The 20,610-nt window shown below is 42.3% G+C and overlaps 1 protein-coding gene across 2 annotated transcripts; it reads right to left on the bottom strand.

The window, feature by feature from the left end:
* Positions 1-1,001: 1,001 nt before the first annotated feature.
* col6a2 (collagen, type VI, alpha 2) lies at positions 1,002-14,354 on the bottom strand. 2 transcript variants are annotated; one of them, XM_085377834.1, is made up of 33 exons: positions 14,182-14,354; positions 13,016-13,091; positions 12,358-12,445; positions 12,122-12,222; positions 11,880-12,023; positions 10,846-11,208; positions 10,745-10,765; positions 10,585-10,650; positions 10,386-10,484; positions 10,265-10,291; positions 10,121-10,147; positions 9,983-10,027; positions 9,827-9,880; positions 9,685-9,747; positions 9,532-9,594; positions 9,376-9,429; positions 9,257-9,292; positions 9,101-9,163; positions 8,380-8,442; positions 8,201-8,263; positions 8,045-8,107; positions 7,909-7,959; positions 7,726-7,824; positions 7,585-7,647; positions 7,469-7,504; positions 7,335-7,380; positions 7,089-7,241; positions 6,905-6,999; positions 5,293-5,474; positions 5,019-5,197; positions 4,883-4,921; positions 2,671-3,002; positions 1,002-2,148 (listed from the first exon to the last, which is right to left on the bottom strand). In XM_085377834.1, exons 3-33 carry the CDS (start codon positions 12,431-12,433, stop codon positions 1,879-1,881), a joined length of 3,036 nt encoding a protein of 1,011 aa, XP_085233960.1. In that variant the 5' UTR covers positions 12,434-12,445; positions 13,016-13,091; positions 14,182-14,354; the 3' UTR covers positions 1,002-1,878. The 2 variants fall into 2 exon arrangements, with proteins under 2 accessions (XP_085233960.1, XP_085233959.1); XM_085377833.1 differs by lacking the exon at positions 13,016-13,091.
* Between the last annotated feature and the right edge of the window lie 6,256 nt (positions 14,355-20,610).

Here is a 20,610-nt window from a genome sequence, read left to right on the forward strand (position 1 = left end):
TGTAGTGTGACGGACACCACCATGTTGATTTTTTGGACCCAGAGGTGATCATAATTAGGTGGACCAACCAGCAACATATTTGGGCCTGCAGGCACTGCACCTGCCCAAAGTCAAGTCCAAGCCTACAAAAGATACAAAGTCCAAGCCTAAATGGAGAGACGCAGTTACTGTCCCTCCATTTAGGAGGGACAATCAGCCAAGTACTGATTGTAATGTGTGCTCATTGAGGATAATTCTATTGTCTTCTATTGGAATTACACCACTGCACCAAGGGTCATAGATGGGCTGCTAAAAAGTAGTCCTTTATGGGAGGGTTGCAACAGGATCGGCTTCTGATGTAAAAACTTTGAAAGCCCTTTGTAACTATAAGAAACAGCCCAAACTACATTATTGGTAAAAAGGCATTACACTGTTATTGTGACAGCCATTCTACTGTTACAGTTGCTAACCAACTGCAAATATGAAAAACAAAAGAAATGGAAGAAATAATTAAGCTACTCCTAAAAACTCTTATCATACATGGTCAGTCTATTTGCATCAAGTCAAGGCTCGGGAAAGCGAAACCATTCAATACCTTTCAAAAAGATCTGACTACCTCTACTAAAATGTAAACATTGTCCCAAAAGAATAAAAAATCTGATAATGTCCATACTTCTGCTAACCCTTCTTATACACCCCTCTCTTTGGTGTCTATAGGATATGGATGTAAATGTTGCTGGTGTGGTCTATACATTTAATTTTTTAAATCCACATGGTTGCTAGAGAAGCTGACCCTGTCTTTTAATGTCACCTGCTCTGGGTGAATGGGGGAAAAAATACAACCCGCTGTTAGTTACGGAGAGTTATGAGCATGAAAGCTTCCTGTTCTGCAGAGTGTCAGTCTGGCTAAGCAGTTTGTTTGTGAGTCAAAGCTGTCCTTCTTTTATACAGGCCTTTATAATTAAAATACATAAAGAAAAATACACAGCAAATGAGCAAAATATATTTTCCTTTACAATATAAAGAACTAGTTTATTGCTTTGAATCATTATCCAGCAGTTCCAGCAGGAGGCAAGCTGACTAACAGTTACTGCGTAAAACCGAGGAAAGTCACTGGTGTCAAAGAAATTACAAACAGGCTGGCAGACACAACAGACAGTGCTGGGATCATAATATCAGGCTTTATTTGGACGTCAGGTTTACAGATTTGGTTCATTTAGGCTTGCGTGTTAATCAGTGTGCAATTATCTACTGAATATGCGTTTGTGTGTGTAATTTGTGTTTGAAACATGTCTACATGTTTTTATGCCCTGATCAATCTACATTTACAGCATAACATGAAGTAAAAAACACATTCAATACCAAATAAAATGGCTTTGTCCTTGTTTTTCTACTTTAGCACCTTTTAAGTAAATACTGACTTCCTGGAAAAAAGGACTGTGTGTGTGCACACGTCTGTGAGAGAGGGAGGAAAAATGTGTTTCGGCAAACCAAAAATTAATACAAAATAAAGCCTACTGATAAAGTGGTACACATTCAGAAATCACGTACCTCTCCTTTGGGAGGTCTTTGGCTGAAAATATAGATTTGAGATTAAAAGAACAACTGATACAAATGATACTGCATGTCTTTGTGTGTGTGTGTGTGTGTGTGTGTGTGTGTGTGTGTGTGTGTGTGTGTGTGTGTGTGTGTGTGTGTTGGTCCTGCATAGACTGCTTTTGCTTTTGGTAAATTAATTTTCTCCCATAATGACAGGATATGTAGCCCCCTCAGTGCCTTCCATCCAGTAATGATAGTGACCACAGAGGTGTGGTCTGTGAGGGTGTGTTTACATGTACGCTGAAGGAGCTGGTCCTTCTTTCCTCCCATGAATTCTCGTTCTAGCTTTACAGTTCCTTTCTAGCATATCCAGCGGATGAAGCGCTCAAAGAAGGCCGGCTTGTTCAGCATGGCGTAATCGTCTCCCCTAAAGATGGCTGACGTGTCTCCGAGCGCCACCTTCTTTAGCACCTCCTCATCAGTGTCGCTTCCCATGGCGATCACCGTGGGAACGCCTTCCGCTCTCTTCATGGCGCTCACACCTTCATCCAGCTGCTCTCTGGCTGTGATGCCATCAGTGATGAACACGAAGGCCACCTCAGCGTTGCGGCGTGACAAGCGACTGTTGCCCTACAAACACAACATAAAACAAATAATAAAGTCGCGTATCATTTGAGCATTTTTTGCTCCATACTTGCGACATTAGTGATGCCAGAAGATTGTCAGTCAATCAGTGAAAACTCCAGGGAGTCAAAAAGACAACCACTAGGACTGCAAAAAAAAACAACACACCAAAATGCCAAAAACTGCAGTACCTCGTCTGGCCACATGAGGCAGGCTCTAAAAGTGAGTCAATCCCCACAGACTCCCTTGTTAAAATGCTGAGCTTTACAACAGAGTTAACAATGCTACAACTGAGTAAAAAACAGTTTTGATCTCTCAAGCTGACTTCACTGACTTCATCCTTCAAAGTCTCTGTGTTTAGGTTAATTTTTAAGTAACACAACAATTTAGACATTAAGCACCTTCAGCCATTTACAGTTAGAAGTGGGTGTTGGCTAGAACACAAGCTGCGTGTCACCTCAAACAGCTGGAGGGAGTGGTCTGGACTTCTCAAATTAAAAAAAAATAAGATGTGTATATTTGTTATACCTTAAACACCAGATTGTTGACAGCAGAGATGATAGCGCTGCCCAAAGCAGAGGAAGAATCCATGTAGGTGATGCCTGCTAGTGAATCGGAGATCACTGTGAGGTTATGCGTCAGTGCGAACTCCACCCTCTGCTCCGAGGGGCTGCCGTACTGTAACAAAGCCAGGCGGGAATTCCTATCGTCATTTTCGCCGGTAGCCAGGACGAGACGGCGAGCCACATTCTCAATGAACTCTTTGGCCCTGCGGTGGTTCTCCAGCCCCATCCTCTCAGAACCATCCAGGAGGAACACCATATCCACTGGCCGCTGAACACAAGCAGCCACAGCAGGCTCTGGAACAGACACACATACATACATAGCAGGGTGTTCGGTGAGCTACAGCTGGAAAACAGATGCTCAAGAGTCAAAGCCCGCAACAACAACAAAAATATATATACACATATTAACAACAACATGCTGTAATTCCATGCATGCCAGCTGCAGTCCGGCTCTTTCAGTATTTCTTTGAGTAGCCTTCCCAGATTCTGACCGGCCTTGTCAATAAAGCACTGTTTTAGTTTGCTCGTTGAGTTTATTCTCTTTAGACATTAAAATAAAAATAATATATGAATGTATCCCATTTTACAGGAAACAAAATGAACAACGTGAACAATGTTCACATCAGCAAGTTGCAGTCACAGAGCTAAAACAATAACATGACATTGGATTGAAGCCACTCTGTGGTCCTTTTCTTCAAGTCATCCTACTTTGCAAGCCAAGCCACATGCAAAAAAAATCCCCCCGAAAAACATGCACCAGTCAAGGGCACATCATACAATAGTTCCCTCACAGTCGGTGCCAATTCATTTAACCAAACATTAACATACACCATCCTCTGACTCACATACAGTATGCTGTGAATTGTGTAAAACCAGATATTTTCCACATGCAACAGCCTTTCACCGACGTGATTCATTCACAGGGGAAAAAAACATAAAGGCTGTAACCATGGATACGTGCAAAACAGCAAAAAAAAACCTGTCATCGGAGTGATTCACAGTGAAAATGAGGCTCCATCAACTGTAACCGAATAACAAGAACGGCCCTGTAGACAAATCTGCCTCCAACAAATGCATGACATTCATTTTCCATTTCAATTGAAAATGTTTTGAAATACGTGATCTGTACATATTACTAACAGACATACTCAGGATTACTGTGCTATATCCATAAATGTTTATGTTTATATTTATATTCTGAGGCCAGAAGGGATCATGAATCCACATTTTGACTGAAGTCAATTCACACAAAGGGTTCTCTGAAAGCTTAGTAAAAGACCAGCTTCATATCATGCAGTTCAGCCCAGGTGTATATTTCACCTGCATAGTTTAAACAATAAAACAATGCCCACAGTTTGAATAAATTCTATTCTTTGTCCAGCAGTAAGCTTATTAGTCAATGGCATCCATAATGGCGAGGTAGCATGGTTAGCATATTAGCATTAGCAAAGTCCTATGGCTTTCGTTGGGTCCCCCATAATGTCCCCATAGACATATTTGAAGGAGTTGATAAACAGCTGGGTCCACTGCTGCCTGTCCGCTCCTTGGGCGAGTTTGGCTCTCTGGGCTGTGTACGCCATGGTCGCCACACCAATCCCATACTGTTGCTCGCTCAGGCCGTTCAGCAGGCTGGTCACACCCTCCAAAGAGGTGGGGACCAATGAGGGGCTGCCTTCCTCGGCTAGTGGCTTCCAAGGGGGTGGGGCTTGCCCCACAGAGATGCCCCCTCCTGCAACGAGTGGGCGGAATAACATTGTGGGCGTGGTCCCACAAACACGAGGCACCAACAGAGCCAACTGAGATGTCGGAGGTACACTGAGTTGCTTGAAAATTCTTAGATTGAGCCAAAAAATGTAATCGCACCAATACAAAGGAGGTGTAATGATCTCTACTGACCTACTGCTCGCACGGTTTAACAAATTGCAACCAAATCCTAATGCAGTCTAACGGGGCAGTATGCTTCAAAAAGAAGGCAAATCTATTGGTATTTAAGTTGTAAATGGCCACCACTGAAGTGAAATGCAGGGCGATTTGTATAAATAGGTAAAAGTACCTCGATGGAAGAACTTTCAATAAGGCAAAACAAAAAGTAACTTAATTTGAAGCATAGTATAAATGTTATAGGAATAAATGAAGCTATAACAGGACACTTAGACTTATACAAAAAATCCTACCTGATTTACAAGGCAGATCAGGGCACACGATGAAAGGATCTAAAACAAAGATAGCGAATATGTCAAACCATGAAGAACAAAACAAGATGGTTAGTCCACTACATGCTGCACATAATGAATATTTCTGTGTATTTACCTGGGCAGAGCACGGTCTCGATCTTGTCAATGAACTCCTCTGCCACTAGGTCTGCAAAGCGTCTCATTCCCATTACTTTACCATCCCTCTGGCAGGCGATGCTCTTCAGACTCTCATTCTCCTCGATCTGCTCAAACATGTCTCCGATACCAATGGCGCTCACGTCAACGTTGGGATCTCTACTCACATGCATTGGTTCACACAAACACAATCGATGAGATAAAAATGATCCTTTTCACAAAAAATGAATCTCAAACCACAGCCCCAGTAGCACCTGCAGAGGTAGGTGAGCAAATTGTCGTCATCTCTGGGGTCAAAGCGTCCGTCGGTGATGACGACGACAGTGACGTTGGCTTTCGCTCTGCGGCTGTCCCTGATCAGGTTGTCGTAGGCGTACTTCAGAGCAGACGGCGTGAACGTACCTCCTGCGATCCACTCCAAACGCTTTACTGCATCCTGAGCGATGGAGACGACAGTATGAGAGTTTGCCGCGTATTATGTCACATCACCACCATTATTTTTACAAAGGCGCTTCATGTCTGACTACGGCCTTGTTCTATAAAAACAATTATGGTAATATGTGCTGAGGTGAAATTATAGGCTGTAATGACACCCAATGGTTTGTTGAATCCCTTTTTTTTGTCATTTACTGCCTTGGTTTTTTTGAAATGAAACAAGCAAAAGGATGGATGTCGGTAAGAAACTAAGCATTTTACCTTAATTATAGTTATAGAGGTTACAGTAGCTTGCAGATCAGAAAGGCACTATCCCTAAATTATACCCTGTTTTATTATCTTTTTCATTCTTAGTGGAACCATAAATTACAAAATGAACACTCTGTATTATTAAATAGGACTTAAAACTAGCACATGGGACCATGAATTTGACAGTGAAGTGATTTTCAAGGCTATGAGTCAATAGATAAGTGGATACATTTTCCCATAAACTTTCATAGAGACAGATTTGTTTTTGCAACCAGATGAGTCGCCCCCGTCTGGCCATTAGAAAGAATGCAGGTTTAAGGTACTGCTGTGTTGACATCACTGTTCAGATTCAGAAGTTATTTCCATTTTTTTCAGACACACCCTAATGTAATAAAATAGGATAAAGTTTGCACTGACCACATTCAAGTTCAAATTTAAACTTGTTTACCAAATGTAATCAGCAATTGTAACAAACAATATTTTGAGAGAAGCTGGATTACACTTCTTACATTCTTTCTAATGCCAAGCAGGGGGCAGATCGTCTAAGCCTCAATTGTGAAGAGGTCTGGGAAAATCACTCTGCTTTTTTAAAATTTGATTCATGATGTCTGGAAAACACTTTCTTAACTAGTTTAAAATCTCAGTGCTAAGTTTCAAATCTTCCATCCAACGTGTTGTTGGGTTTGTTGATTAAAGCTCTAATGAAAATGAAATAAATGAGGCATATCTCTGGGCGTGGTAGCCTTCTAACTTGCAAATTGCTTCAGTATTAACTTGAAATCCAAGATCTGAGTATGATCCATCCCTGGCCTGGGACATGTGCTTTTAAAAAACTGAAATAGCACTGGCTAAAATGTAAAACTGAAAGCTTTAAAATGAGAGCCCCCAAGTCAATGGGTGACATCACAGTGGCTGATCAACCTGTTATATGCAGTGTATCATCGTTTTTATTCTTTTCTGATTTGTTTATAATAAGAAAAACATCATATGTGGCCAGACACTTGCTTTATGATGGTGAATTCCATCTTCTGCAGCTCAGACACTACTAAGCAACGTACTGAGAGGAACATGTGCAGACTGATCAGCCTAGTTCATTAAAAAAAAACATCTGGTGTAAAGAACAATCTCCTCTCTACTCTAAAAATAAACTGACACATGTGTTTGTGTCCGTCTGTGTGAGACCTTGAAAGCAGCCAATGAATCAATCTTGGGGTCGTTGAGCCGGATGGCCTGGAAGGTTCCACTGTGACTGTACTGAACCACTCCCACCCTAGTGCCTGGAAACAAGCGTGGCTATCTTATTAACAGGTGTAATTGGGAGTTATCTTGTAAAAATGTGAACTTAAAGCCTGACAGCTGTATCTACCTGTGTCTGACAGAGGGTCTTTGGCAAATGATCCCAGTCTGCTGATGGTGTTGATGACAAAGTTCTTCTCCAGGGTGAAGTTGGTGAGACCCACGGACTCTGAGCTGTCGATAACAAACACGATGTCCAGCGGTCCGCAACGTTTCTCACAGTCTAGAGATGAAAACGCAGCACGCTGTGAAGGTCTGACAATCTGACAGAGCACTTTGATGTCATGAATGTTTAGAGAGAGGCAAACAAACTCACCACAGCAGCCACACGTCTCTCTGATGTAGTTCATGACGTCACATTCCTGCAGGAAAAGACAGGAAACATCATTAAATCATCATCATGTGTTTGTGCTGACATAATAAAAGTGTAGTTGGTTGCAATATTCTCACAGTGAGGCCGGGATCCCCCTCAGGGCCAGGATCTCCCTGCAAAAAGACAATGCGAAATATCACACTGCGAATGCAACTACATTATGGATCTGTCTGTTTGTTTTTTGTGTACTCACATCACGCCCAGCTTCTCCTTTTGGGCCTCTTGATCCAGGTTCACCCTGGGACCCTGGCTCGCCCTGTTGGAAGGAAATAAATCACACAGCTTTCCTTTGAGCGAAAGAGAAACTTCAAACTTCATCCGAGGTGCTACTTACTGGTTGTCCTGGAGTTCCTTTAAGTCCAGGTTCACCCTTTTGACCACAGTCACCTCTGGTGCCACGAGGTCCACGCTTACCCTTGTCTCCTCTGTCACCCTGCGTATTATCGGGGAAAATTTCATCACCTGGCCATGTCAGGCAGAAACTATAAGCAGTGTTAACGCATTGATTCTAAGTTACCGGTTCTCCTCTTGATCCCGTATAGCTAAAGCCAGCTCTTCCATTGTCTCCCTGAGTAGCGATAAAACAAAGAGTTAAAACAAGGAACTGCAGCTATGAAGACAGCTACCACAGAAACAAACGTGGAGAGTCTAACCTTTGGTCCGAGGTTTCCAGGCTCTCCTCTAGGTCCAGCATCACCAGGGTCACCTCTGCTGCCCTAAAATACAAGCAGAGTAAATGGAGAGTGGATTAACATATATGTCTTTAAGGGACTTTTAAATATAGTTCTCAAATGTGACTTTTAACCCACGGTTCTTCCTTTCTCTCCTGGTGGGCCTGCTGGTCCCCTAGGTCCTGGCAAGCCAACATCACCCTGTTCAGAACAAAGAAAAGTGCACATGTAACAAACTCAAGTAGATTAAAGAGCTCAAGACTGTATAGTGTTCAATGACAATGAATCAATGAATGTGACACCGCAGTTCATATTACCTTTGCCCCATCGCTTCCTGTTTCACCGGGAAGGCCCCTCTGGCCCTCAGGCCCACTTTCACCCTGAAACACAGTAAAAAACGCCCTTCAGCCTCCCAGTGGTGGAATAATAAAACCGATTTAAGAGACAAATCATTTGAGGATATGCGAATAATTCATCACGTAGGTGATGTAAAAGTTACAAAAGGTCCCAAAAGTTAGTGGGACCTCAGACGATAAGACCAACCACAGCGCTGTCCTGGATGATTTAGTAGATGTCAGTGTGACATGTAAAAAATATTTACAAAAAAGTCTTGTAAAAATCTTGGAGCCTTTACTGACTGATTGGACTGTCATTTCTGAGGAAACTCTTTTTTCTTAGTCTATCCTTTTCCTTGTTGGCGCAGGTCAGATGCTTATTTGTAAGCAAAAAAACCTCTCAGTTAAGTTGTTGACTGGTCTAAAAGGCTGATTGGTGAGCCACAGCTGAGGCCAGACAGTTCCAGCGGTCGGCTGCTTCGATCTTACTTTGACCACTCGCATCCTTTGCATACTGACTTTGAGTTTCTTCCTTCTTGATGAAGGCTGGCAGTGTTCAAAGTACAAAACAGCATTCATTTCTTTTGCTTATCTGTTGTTTTGTGTTTTGCATGTGTATGTTGATGAGTTGCTCACCTACTGTAGACCAAACCACCTGAACCTGACATTTACGATTTGTGTCAGTGTGTACATAAAGACATACCTTCTCTCCCTTAGTGCCTGGAGGCCCTTGTGAACCCTTTGGACCATAGTCTCCTCTTCTACCCTACAAACAAAAAAAGGCATGGCAGCTGTGATGCCACATAAAGACAAAGCTCGCAGGAGAACGACTGTTGGCAAATGAAATAGGTGTTCTCACCTTCTCGCCTTGAACACCCGGGACTCCAGAGGTTCCCTAAAAACACACAACACAGCAATCAGCGCCTTGAAGCAGGTGAATGAGTGTGACTTTGTTATTTATGTGGGGATGCATCTTACAGTGTTTCCTTTCGCTCCAGGAATACCAGGTGATCCAGGACTTCCCCTCTCTCCCTGCAGATGAAACACCAGAGTTTAGTCTATCACCTCCAACACTGATCATACTAATGTGACTTCCATGCTGCTATTCTGTCTGTTTGCTGGTACAGAATTTACCTTTGGTCCACCATCTCCGTCTGGGCCAGGCGGACCAGATCTTCCAGGGCGCCCAGGATCTCCCTAAAGACAATTAAGCAGACTTTCATCACCTCTTGAACAAATTATAGATTTTTTAATTTTATTATTTTTACAGCAGGAGCGACCATCTACCTTGTCTCCATCAGATCCGGGAGGACCACGTTCACCGACATCTCCAGGGTGACCGTCAGGACCCTGCAAACCATCAAAAAACAGACCATAAATAGATAGCATGTAATAATAGTTTTGAATAGTAATCAGTGACGTGACATACCCTGTCGCCTGAGTCTCCTTTGCAGCCTGGAGCGCCGATTCGCCCAATTTTACCCTAAAGACAACGACAAATACATCAGAAAAGCATCCCATGATCAAAAACTGGGAGCGTCATTTCAAAATAAGAGCATTTAAGGAAAGACTGCTTGAGTCCTACCTTCTGCCCATCTGTCCCGTTGCGTCCTGGGATGCCAGCCACACCCTAATGAGAACAAAGAGGAAACAGTTAGATGAGAAAAGCAAATCACCTTCCAGCATTAATGATTATTTAGAGATGACGTTAGATTAGACATACCTTTTTCCCCTGAGTTCCAATCTCTCCCTGTAGTCAGACAAAAGTCAGTAGTCATTTTATGTATAAGAAACACAGACGTTACTTTCATTCATTTTCAAACATCTCCATAGCCCATTCATAATTGAAAAAATCCAAAAGCCACACCTTCTCGCCTTTTAGACCTGGTTCTCCCTACAAAGAAAACCATGTGTCATTATAAAGCCTAAATCAATGTTAAGAGTTGCACTGATGAAGATGATGGGTAGGCGAAAGTGTGGCTTCTTACTTTGATACCGGGCTGACCGATTGGACCTTCGATACCGGGGTCTCCTGGGCGACCTCTTTCTCCTTTTATTCCTGGCTCGCCATTGTCTCCTTTAGCTCCCTGCAGTCATCGAGTTCAGACGAGAAAACATTTGTGAGGATCAAAGTCACATAGGTGAAAGTGCTCTAAGCATGAGTGTTTGTGTGTGTGTTAAACTCACTTTTTGTCCCCTGTGGCCTTTTGGACCAGGAGGCCCTTTTGTCTCCAGACAGGACACATTGTAACACTGCGGTTCACAAGACACAAGGAGAGACAGTCAGTGAAGATAAAGGAAGGCAGCTCATAAACTGATCCTCTTCTGATTCTCAGGTGTGTCTTACCTCTACATATGCCAGATGTTTCTGTGAAGACAAAGGACACAAAACGTTAGCAGTAGCTGTCAGTAGCTGTGACTGTTTATGCGTGTGTGTTTGGAAGTTACCATTGTCTTGATGATTCGATCAATAGTTGGGGTATCTATCGTGACTCTGTTCTGGCTGAAGTTCACAGCTGCATATTCATTCCTGTAGAGGGACACTGGAGAGCTGGCGATGTCCCTCAGCCCAGTCTCCTCTATGTTATTCGATGCTGCCACAGCAAAGATATGGATGCCCTTGTCACGAGCCTCCTCTGCTGCCACCTTAATACCCCCACACGGGTTTCCAGTCACATGACCATCAGTGATGACAACAGCAAATCGGAGGGCCCTGGGGTATGAGGGTGAGCTCTGTATCTCCTTTGCCATTTCTCTGAGGGCACAATCGATGTAGGTCCCTTTACCCAAATACCTGATTCCCCTCACACCCTGGAAACATAGAAAATCAGAGGCGTTATCATGAAGGATGAGTTACAAAATTTGTGTTATTTTATGTTATTTACAGCAGAAACATTAAAGGAGAAGCCTGATAGGATGAGGCTTAAAACCTTCCTGTTTTAAATGTTTACAGTTAACGCTGGATCAGGTGACCGTGAATCCTTGCTTAGTTATGCTGCATTCGTCCGAGGCTGCTGGGGGCTTCCCATGATGCACTGAATGCTTCTTCTTCATTCACTTATTTTCCCTCACTATGTGTTTATACACCACTCTGCATTTAATCATTAGTTATTATTATTAGTCGACTCTCTTCTTCCACAATGTGGTTTTTGTCTTGCCTACCTCCCCTCAGCCCCAGACAAGGAGGGCAGACGGCTGTGCTCCCCTGAGCCTGGTACTGCTGGAGATTTCTTCCTGTTAAAAGGGAGTTTTTCCTTCCCAGATGCTTTAGAATAATACAGATTCTCTGTATTATTGTAGGGTCTTTACCTTACAATATAAAGCCCAATGAGGTAACAGTTGTTTTGATTTGGTGCTAATACATAAAATGAACTTGAGCTGAATTGATCCGTCTCTGTGCCAATTAGGCCAGCTGGCTATTGGACAAAAAGTGAACAGGTGTATTTGAAAGACTAAAGGTTTTTGAGATGTGCGTCACTCACTGTGATGAAATCATTCTTGGATGCAAACCGACTGAAAACACTTTGTGTCTGGGAGAAGTGCAGTCCACCGATTTTCCAGGTGATCCGCACGACACCCCTGAGCTCTTCATCATCCAAACGCTGTGCGAACTGCTCCGTGAATATCTACAGCATCAACAACATTACACAACACGGCTGTTACTTTTACTAAATCCAACAATAGGGATCGTTTTAAGCCACAGAGTTGTAAATAAATGAGCAACCTTGATACTCTCCACAAGTGCTCCAGGAGGCGGCTCCTGCAGGGCAATAGTCTCCGACGTGTCTATGGTGAAATACACGTCTATGGGACATTCGTTTTTTTCTAGAAGGGAAAAGATGAGAACACAAAAACACAAACTTAAACCTTCCTTCCTGTTACATCACAGAGTACTTGAATCAGACAAATGTTCCATGTTGTGTTAGTGAAACTGTGGCTGTTCAGTTTTGTCGTGCTCACTGCTGCAATCGGTTTTCTCGGCACGAGTCAGGGCTCCAAAGAGAAGAGCGAACAGGACGAACTCTAACCCCACCATCTTCTTCTTCTCCTGTCACGGCACATTGAAACACACTTTTCAGTTATTGCAGTTGGGAAATGAATTCGGCAACTGCAGGATAAAACAGCAAAGAAAGGCAAAGACATGCATGATGAGATTATTAAGATGAAAAAAAGAAATGATGAGAGAATAGCCTTTAATATATAAAACATTATAAAAAACCCTGAAAATGCACGCTTCACTATATGAATTTTTTGTATCTAGAGTGCTTTTTTCCTGCTTAAAACTGAACTTATTTTTTTTTTCATTTTCTTCATCTGACATCAGTGTCAAACAAACACATGCAGGGACTGTTGTACAGTGAACAAAATGGCTGCCGTGCAGTTATGTAAGAGGTTTGAAAGCATCACATGAGTCAAACTTGTTTTGTGTGTGTCCAAAGACAGAAAAGAAAAGAAAAGCTAAAAAATGTAATAACTGTATGACTGTATGACTGTGTCGCTGTAGAAACTTAACCCGCTGCTAAACTACAACCAGATTCCATCAAAGTTCAATGAGAACAACAAAACTTGTGCAGGAGTGAAGTAGTTCAGTTCAAGCTCAAAGCTACGAGGTATTGACCTGATTATATTCTCAAAACAAAAAGCATGAAACCTCAGCCGTGTTCCTGAACATCAGGGTCAGCCTATGGCTGCATCTGGAGACCAGAAAACAGGTTGTTGATTGGATAAAAAGAAAGGCACACATTTTTATCACAAACCAAATTCTTTCAAAGGTCTCACTCTACTGCCATCAACAGGATTTCTCCACTCTCACATAAAGCCAAAGCTGTCACAGCAAGGTTAACTCATTGAGGGCAGGCTCGGTGACCTTATTTGCATCACACACTTTACAGCTTTGACGGGACATGTCTCTGCCATTCAAAACAAATGTACAGAAACCAGTTGCACATTGGGCCTTGTGGGAGCTCTTATGATCTGGGCAGAAGCAAAATGAAAGAAGCTAAGAACTCTATTGCCCATCACTCCATTTAAACTAGGAACTCCAGCTAAAATAATGTCTACAAGAGCACAGTATGAAAAAACGCACACTAACGGCGCAAAACAGGAGAAAACAGCTTCCGTCTGAGAACAAAGAACTTTCAACACAATTTCCAATACTACATGTGTCATTCATATATGTCACTCTACACAGCTCAGCTGTTCTGCCGGTGGAGCTCGTATCTGTGAAACAAAATGATTTTTCCCCCACCAGCGCTGCTGAGTGAGTTTTCATACCGGCCTACATTTTATTTTAATGCTGGAATATCAGCCAGAACCTCGTCAGCGACGCGCTTTTCTGCGGGTCCCTCTAGCGGACAAAAGGCTGTGAGCTGCGCAGGAGTCCTGCAGCTTCTGCAGATGTTCCTACTCCTCTTCCACTGCCCGGGCCACGAGCGAGTGGGAGCTCTCACAGCTTTAGAGCTCAGAGCGGGTGAATATCGTGCAAAAAACCCAAAGAAATATACAATCCACTCTCTGATATTTTTATTTGTTTGTTTAACGTTTGTGAGTTCTCAGAGAAGGTTGACGCTCTGAGAACTCACAAACTTCTCGCCTGAGAGCTAGAGTTCACACAACAGTTTTCGTCGGCTGAGAAAACACCGTCATTTCAGCTCATAGGACTAAATTACAAGACACAGAAGGAGAGAAGAGGGAGACAGGCAGGTTCACGAGAGAGACACGGGGGGAGAGAGCGAGAGCGAAACAGAGAAGCAAAAAGAGTCTGTGCGTAAAAGTGCAGCTTACCCAAACTCTATACAACTTCAGAACTTCGTCAGCAGCTTATCTTTTGATTATCTCCTCATCTCCACAGGGGGGGGGGGAGCCGAGAGAACGAGTGATACAGGAAGAGAGAGTGGGAAATGACACCCTGGATGCGCGTTTGCTTCCCGCAGAAGAACCGTCCGTTCGTCCGCCTGTCCCGGTCCAACCCCAGCTACGAGCTCTTGAGCCCTCCTCCTCCTCCCAGCTCAGCTCAGTGCGCAACGCCGTCCGCTTGGAGGCGCCGTGGCTTCGCTGGAACCCGTGTGTGTGCGCGTGCGTGTACCAAGTGCCTGCCGTGCCAACAGGTGGTCGTTTGCCAGAAAGTGATCGCCAGCGTTTATATGTGCTCTTTAGTTCTAATGTATTTACTTATCCTGATATAAAGTCTGCAGTCAACGTGTATTTATGAAGAACTCATATAAAATAAAGAAATGACCTGATATGGAAATATTCTTATGATTCTGCATTATCATACAAGCTCCGTGTTCTACATCTTTGGCCACTTAAACTAATTAAATTCTCTTTATAGAAGTGTGATGTTATATTTGGGCTGATCAATCTTCTGTCTTGTCATATGAATATTCTTCTGGCTCAAAATGACTTGATATCATTGATGAGAGATATATTTCTGATATGCTGTAAATGACTTGTTGGCCTATAATCTTATAGGCCAACAAGTCATTTACAGCATTCAATTTTTCCCCCCAAGCACCACTAATTTGGGATGCCAAGACTTGTTTCTGTCTTAAACGCCACAGTTTTTTTTTTTATCATTGCCATTCCACAGAACACATGGTGAAAACCTTAGGACACGCTGAGCTTTCAGGTCCTCGAGCTAAAGCATTTAGGAGGTATTCACAGTTGATCTCAGACATGTGGCAGGTCAGAATGAAATAAAACAGGATAAAGAGCAGACTCCCCCCCCTCCATACTCCTAACCCACCGTCTTGCCTGTTCCTGGTGATATGCTTGCAATTAGTAGGCCAAGCTCTGTAGTTTATACCTGGTGTAAACACAGGCAGCCTGTGCATGACTCTGCGCACATGTTTACATATTTTGAGGGACTTAAAGCGAACTATTTACCTACTTGTATGTGTTAACGTAGTGGGAGTTCTCCCCTTTTTTAGGGGATTTACCCTGTCTGTGCACATCTGCACAAACAGTTAGATTTATAGTGTGAATGGAAAGCATGTCTTAATTTATGTTATCATTGCAGATTATGCTGCTGGAGCTGCCTTTGCAGTGAAGACTAACACTGCCACTAATGTGTAATCCAGCGCAGAACACAGGAGGCGCACATGTTTACATATTTTGAGGGACTTAAAGCAAACTATTTACCTACTTGTATGTGTTAACGTAGTGGGAGTTCTCCCCTTTTTTAGGGGATTTACCCTGTTTGTGCACATCTGCACAAACAGTTAGATTTATAGTGTGAATGGAAAGCATGTGTAACCGAGGACAAGGGATGAGTAAACGGGGCAAAGAAATAATTGATCATTTATTTATTACATGAGTTAAACATACAAATTCCCAGTCGTTTCCAGACAGGACTTACAACACATCCTGCTGATATCCCAGCTGCACATGAGACTTACCACACAAACTGTGCGAAATAACACTACAACCCGTCACACCCCGCTTAGTGACACTGCAATCGTGGCACACACTGCAAACAATTCGGGTCTCAGCGCAGCTGGGAATCAGTGCTATGTATGGCCTGTGATCTGAGAGATAAAGGGAAGTGGCACAAACAATTAAAATAAAAAAAAAACAAGAGAGGTTAGTCCGCCCTTACAAAACTTACTCTCAATCAATAACCGCCTCTACGGCTGGACGGACTAACCAAAACAAAATTACAAATCAATCAAAAGAACAAAAAAAAAGGACAGCAGAGACAGCACAGCTGAAAAACAAACAACATTATCAATTAAAATATTACCCAATAAAATAGCAATTTTATAAAACCATTCAAAATCATGAAACTAAAACAAACACTCAATATACCTACAATATTGATCAGTTTCCCTGCACGCAGTCGATCTAGGGCTTGATCAATTCTTCTATTAAAATTCGTGGTCACACTAAAAAAGTCCAATGACACATTAAAAATAGGCACATGCAATAGCAAAAGATCCAAACAAAAATGGCAAAAGTCTCTTACCGACAGTATACCCACTCGCACCTGAGTGAATTAATTGCCTCTGGTTTTTTCCACAGAAGAGCGCTGACTTCACCCCACACACCCACTACCTTTTCACAGCTCTTCAGCCAATCACCTGGCAGAGAGCAACAAACTGCCAGGTGACACTTGTTACACATGTCTTAATTTATGTTATCATTGCAGATTATGCTGCTGGAGCTGCCTTTGCAGTGAAGACTAACACTGCCACTAATGTGTAATCCAGCGCAGAACACAGGAGGCAAATCAGGAACAGAGTTGTACATCCTTTACATGGCAGAGCCAACAATGTGGAAATGAAGCGGTCATGTGGATTAACTCACTGTGGAAGGAAGATGCTGTAAAAAATAAAAATGAAAATCTGGAGTTTTATTTTGAAGCTGTACCAAGGATCAACATAAAATACCTTGTCAAGCTTTAGACGAAGCGACACGAATGAACACGTAACGAATCTGTGAAAGGACATTTTTGAAGACGTTGCTCTTAACTTTACCTCGCTTACAGAGGTGTCTGGAGGTGAGGCAGGAATCAGCATTCTGCCGTGTGGGAAGATGAGAAGAAGTGCTGAGACAGAAAAGAGAATGACGAGGAAGAGAAGGCCAGCTGCTGACCAGAGTTATTACTATGTGAAGCTCTTCTCTCTGGATGGGGAAGGGTTTTTCCTTAAAAAGAGAAGAGTGGAGCAATGTGTGTGTGTGTGTGTGATGGAGAGATGGGGGTGTTCTGGTCTCTCTTAAAACTGGGTGACTCATAGGATAGGAATGACCTTCCTCCCGAATAAGAGTAAACCAGTCTCTGCTTCTCTGTGTCTCTCTGACACACACACACACACATTAATTTTTGTCACATGGACTGAAAGAGAGTTCTGTAGAGGGATTACTGTAGAAGAAAAGTGTCTAGAAAACTATCATACTCAGACACTGCTGCAGCTTATTTTCTCACAGTTCCATGGAAAAGGTCACAAGGAACAATTTATTTGTGCCTGTTGCAAACAACTGCAAATGCACATGAAGGGCAACATGGGCAGGGGGGGAAATAAAAATGTTAAGAGCTGTGCAGTGAAAAAGCAGACAAACATTTTTGCTGTCTGTAATGAGCGCAGAACAAACTGAGTGCAGATATGGGTTATTTGATGTGCTTTAATCTCTGTGATGGTCACTGGGTGTGTGAATGTGAGCCATTCTTTCAAGAGGTTTTCCAGAGCAGTTCTTGATCTGTATATGTATATGTGAACAAATGCCAGGATATTACATATAAACATTACACAAGTTAACATTAACCCCCATTTTTTGCTTCTTTTGGCAGTCTCTCTCTTCATCCAGATGTGCTTTGTCTTTAGACAAAACAGCTGGTAGTTGTTACCTCTTTGCATCTCTCTCTCTCTCTCTCTCTCACACACACACACACACACACACACACACACACACACACATGCTCACACACACGCACACACACACACACACACACACACACACACACACACACACACACACACTTAAATTTCTTCTTCTCTGTTTTTTTCTTTTTTTCATTTCTTTCACCCTCTGAGGAGGTTTAATGCATAACCATTTCCAGAGTTCTAGAGAACTATAATAGACAAACACTTTTTTGCCGCTTTTTTGGACACATCTTGCAAAAACATTTTCTACACTTTCAGCGAATTTCCTTGGAAAAAGTCTGTACTGAGGTCTGAGGGCAGGACAGCACAGAAAGGTCCAGTCCCCTCAGAAAACAGAAGGAGCACGGGAAATTGCAGAAAAGCTGCAGAACAGCCAACACAAGTTATGTGCTTGGCACCACTGTGCAAGTGCATAGCTGCATGCATGCAACAGATTTAAAAGGTGCATGCAAATGTAAATCATGCATGGCAACATGCAACTGGACACACCCATGCATATGCGCATAAAAGAACATGCACACTGGGGAAAGATCTGTGGAACAATCTGATAAGCGCCGTTCGGGCTCAGGTCATTTTGAAATTACTTGGACACAGGAAGTTATGTACCAAACAGTACAGAGATACACACACCCCGAACAGAAGTGAATGTCTGGTGCACACATAAATGCTGCACAGTCAAGATCTGAATAAAAAAATCAGGATCACTGGAGGGGAAAACAGCAGATTTAGTGAGGCAGTCTCAACGAATTTCTCCTGAATTCTGACTAAGGAGATTTAATTTAAAACATGTGTTTCGCATTGAGCAATAGAGAAGAAAATCAAACATTTGTGTCTGTGGATACAGAGTGATGAAGAGGCAAATATTTTAAATAAATCATGGACAGTTTTTGCTAAACGAATTCCTTCTCTTGTCCTTTTCTGCAAAGAGGTCAGCAGTCCTGTATCTTGTCTTGCTAGGGGCATTTCAACAGGCTGATACTTGCCGTCACAATGGGTAGCACTTTGGAAGCTGTACAAGACTACTGGCCTGTTACACTGAGAGATGGAACATTAAGCTGTCTTCAAATAGGAAATGGTGACGTTAGCACTTGGACATTTAGCAGTGTAAAACAGGCTGAAAAATTCTCCTCACTCTTTCCTGATTATCTATCAAAATTATTGTTTTATTTAAAAGAATATTAAATATTGTTGCAAAGAACAGGTAAAAAAAACCCAAACATGTCTACAGCACAGCTAGCAACTCTTGGAGAATTTCCAGAGTTAATGGCAATGCTGCATGCTAATTTGCTAATCTCACAACCACACTTTTATCTAAGTAAAGTTTCACAATATATTTTTTTAGTTTTGTATGAAATGAAGATTAAACTCTTATGCATGAAATTTTTCATGTTCCACCAGGAAGAGGCCTTAGGACACACCGAGGAGATTACATCTCTCAGTTGGCCAGGGAATTCCTCAGTGTTCCCTCAGATAAGCTTGAGAAGGTGAATGGGGAAGGTCTGTACTTGTCTGCTTAGGCTTCTGCCCGGATAAGTGGATGAAAATAGATGGATAGGTAGATGGGTTTGTGTGGATGAAAATCCTTTGCACTCAGTAGTTACTGATACATAACCCATAGATATCACCAAATGCTGGTTCCTCCTTTGAGATGCTCTTCAAGGCCTTTACCATAGTCACCTTCAGTTGTTGTTTGTTTGTGAGTTTCTCTGCATTTGATAAGTGTATTTGGTAATACTGAAGCTTAAAGGAATTTGTTCAATTCTAAACTACCATTCGCTTTAATTTTCTGCCAAAATCTCTGGCGTCTGACGTCAGTTACATGAGTCGCTTACCTTGTCCGTCACTTCCGTCACTTACCTGCTGACATACCCTGACACTTTGACACTCTTGTTTTTGTCTTTCTTTATTCTTTTCCCTTTTTCTCAGTACTCTCCAGACTCTTTTACATGTTTTCTGGCAAAATCGAATCTGGCCTACCTGTTTTCGAGTGAAGCCAGTAGTTTGCGTCTTGTTGCAAACCCTCTGTATTTCCATTCTTATTTTGTCTCATTTTCATTATTGATTGTATAAGATCTCTATCTCCTTGACAGCGTTGTACACTTGGTAGGATGTTATGAAGACATTTTTCTTAACCGTAGAAATAATTCTCTCAGTTGTCTGCAGTTTAGTTGTTTTCTGTCTTCCAGATGTTTTGGTGTTGCTGAGCTGACCAGTACGTTGCCTGTTGATTTTACCACTCCCAAATATTTTTGCTATCTCCCTGATACGTTTATGATGTTTTTTAAGCCCGATGATGGATTTGCCCACTGATATCTCTTTGGCCATCATTGTTACTGAGAATGACATTAATCAGCTATCTGCTTAATTGCTTAATTTACAGTTTTTGCTCGTTGCTTGAACACTATAAACCCATGCTTAGACTAAAGTAACACAACTTGAAGCTTTTGTTACCATACCCCAAACACATGTACCCATACCTTAAACAAAAGTGCTGCTTTGCACTCTGGTTGCAATTATGCAACACACTTACTCCTTTATGCAACACACATGGTCCTGCATGCTACACTCTATTTCATACATAAGACACTTCGTTCAAAAATGAAATTTCAGGGTGCCATTTGGAAAACACATGTATCCAAAATACAAAACACATCGGGTAATTGCAACCACTCAAATATACACCTGAAGGCACTTACTTGCAAAACTGAACACCAATTAGCCAGCCACAAAAAGCCCTCAGTTTAGCCAATTCAAGAACTTTGCAAGCATGGATGGAGGGAGAGCAAGAGGAAGAGGAGGAGGAGGTCAAAGAGGCCATGCACGGACCCATATT

The sequence above is a fragment of the Diplotaxodon limnothrissa genome, linkage group LG18, assembly GCF_057381915.1.
Source record: "Diplotaxodon limnothrissa isolate DT_005_m linkage group LG18, D_limnothrissa_male_GT1.1, whole genome shotgun sequence".
NCBI lineage: Eukaryota > Metazoa > Chordata > Actinopteri > Cichliformes > Cichlidae > Diplotaxodon > Diplotaxodon limnothrissa.

Coding starts and splice junctions, on each gene's coding strand:
- col6a2 (XM_085377833.1), bottom strand. CDS start 12,433: ATGGTGGGGTTAGAGTTCGTCCTGTTCGCTCTTCTCTTTGGAGCCCTG. Junction 7,505..7,584: donor AAGGAGAAGCTGGGCGTGAT/GTGAGTACACAA, acceptor GTCTTTTTGCAG/GGAGATCCTGGCCCTGAGGG. Junction 7,242..7,334: donor AGAGACGTGTGGCTGCTGTG/GTGAGTTTGTTT, acceptor TTTCATCTCTAG/ACTGTGAGAAACGTTGCGGA.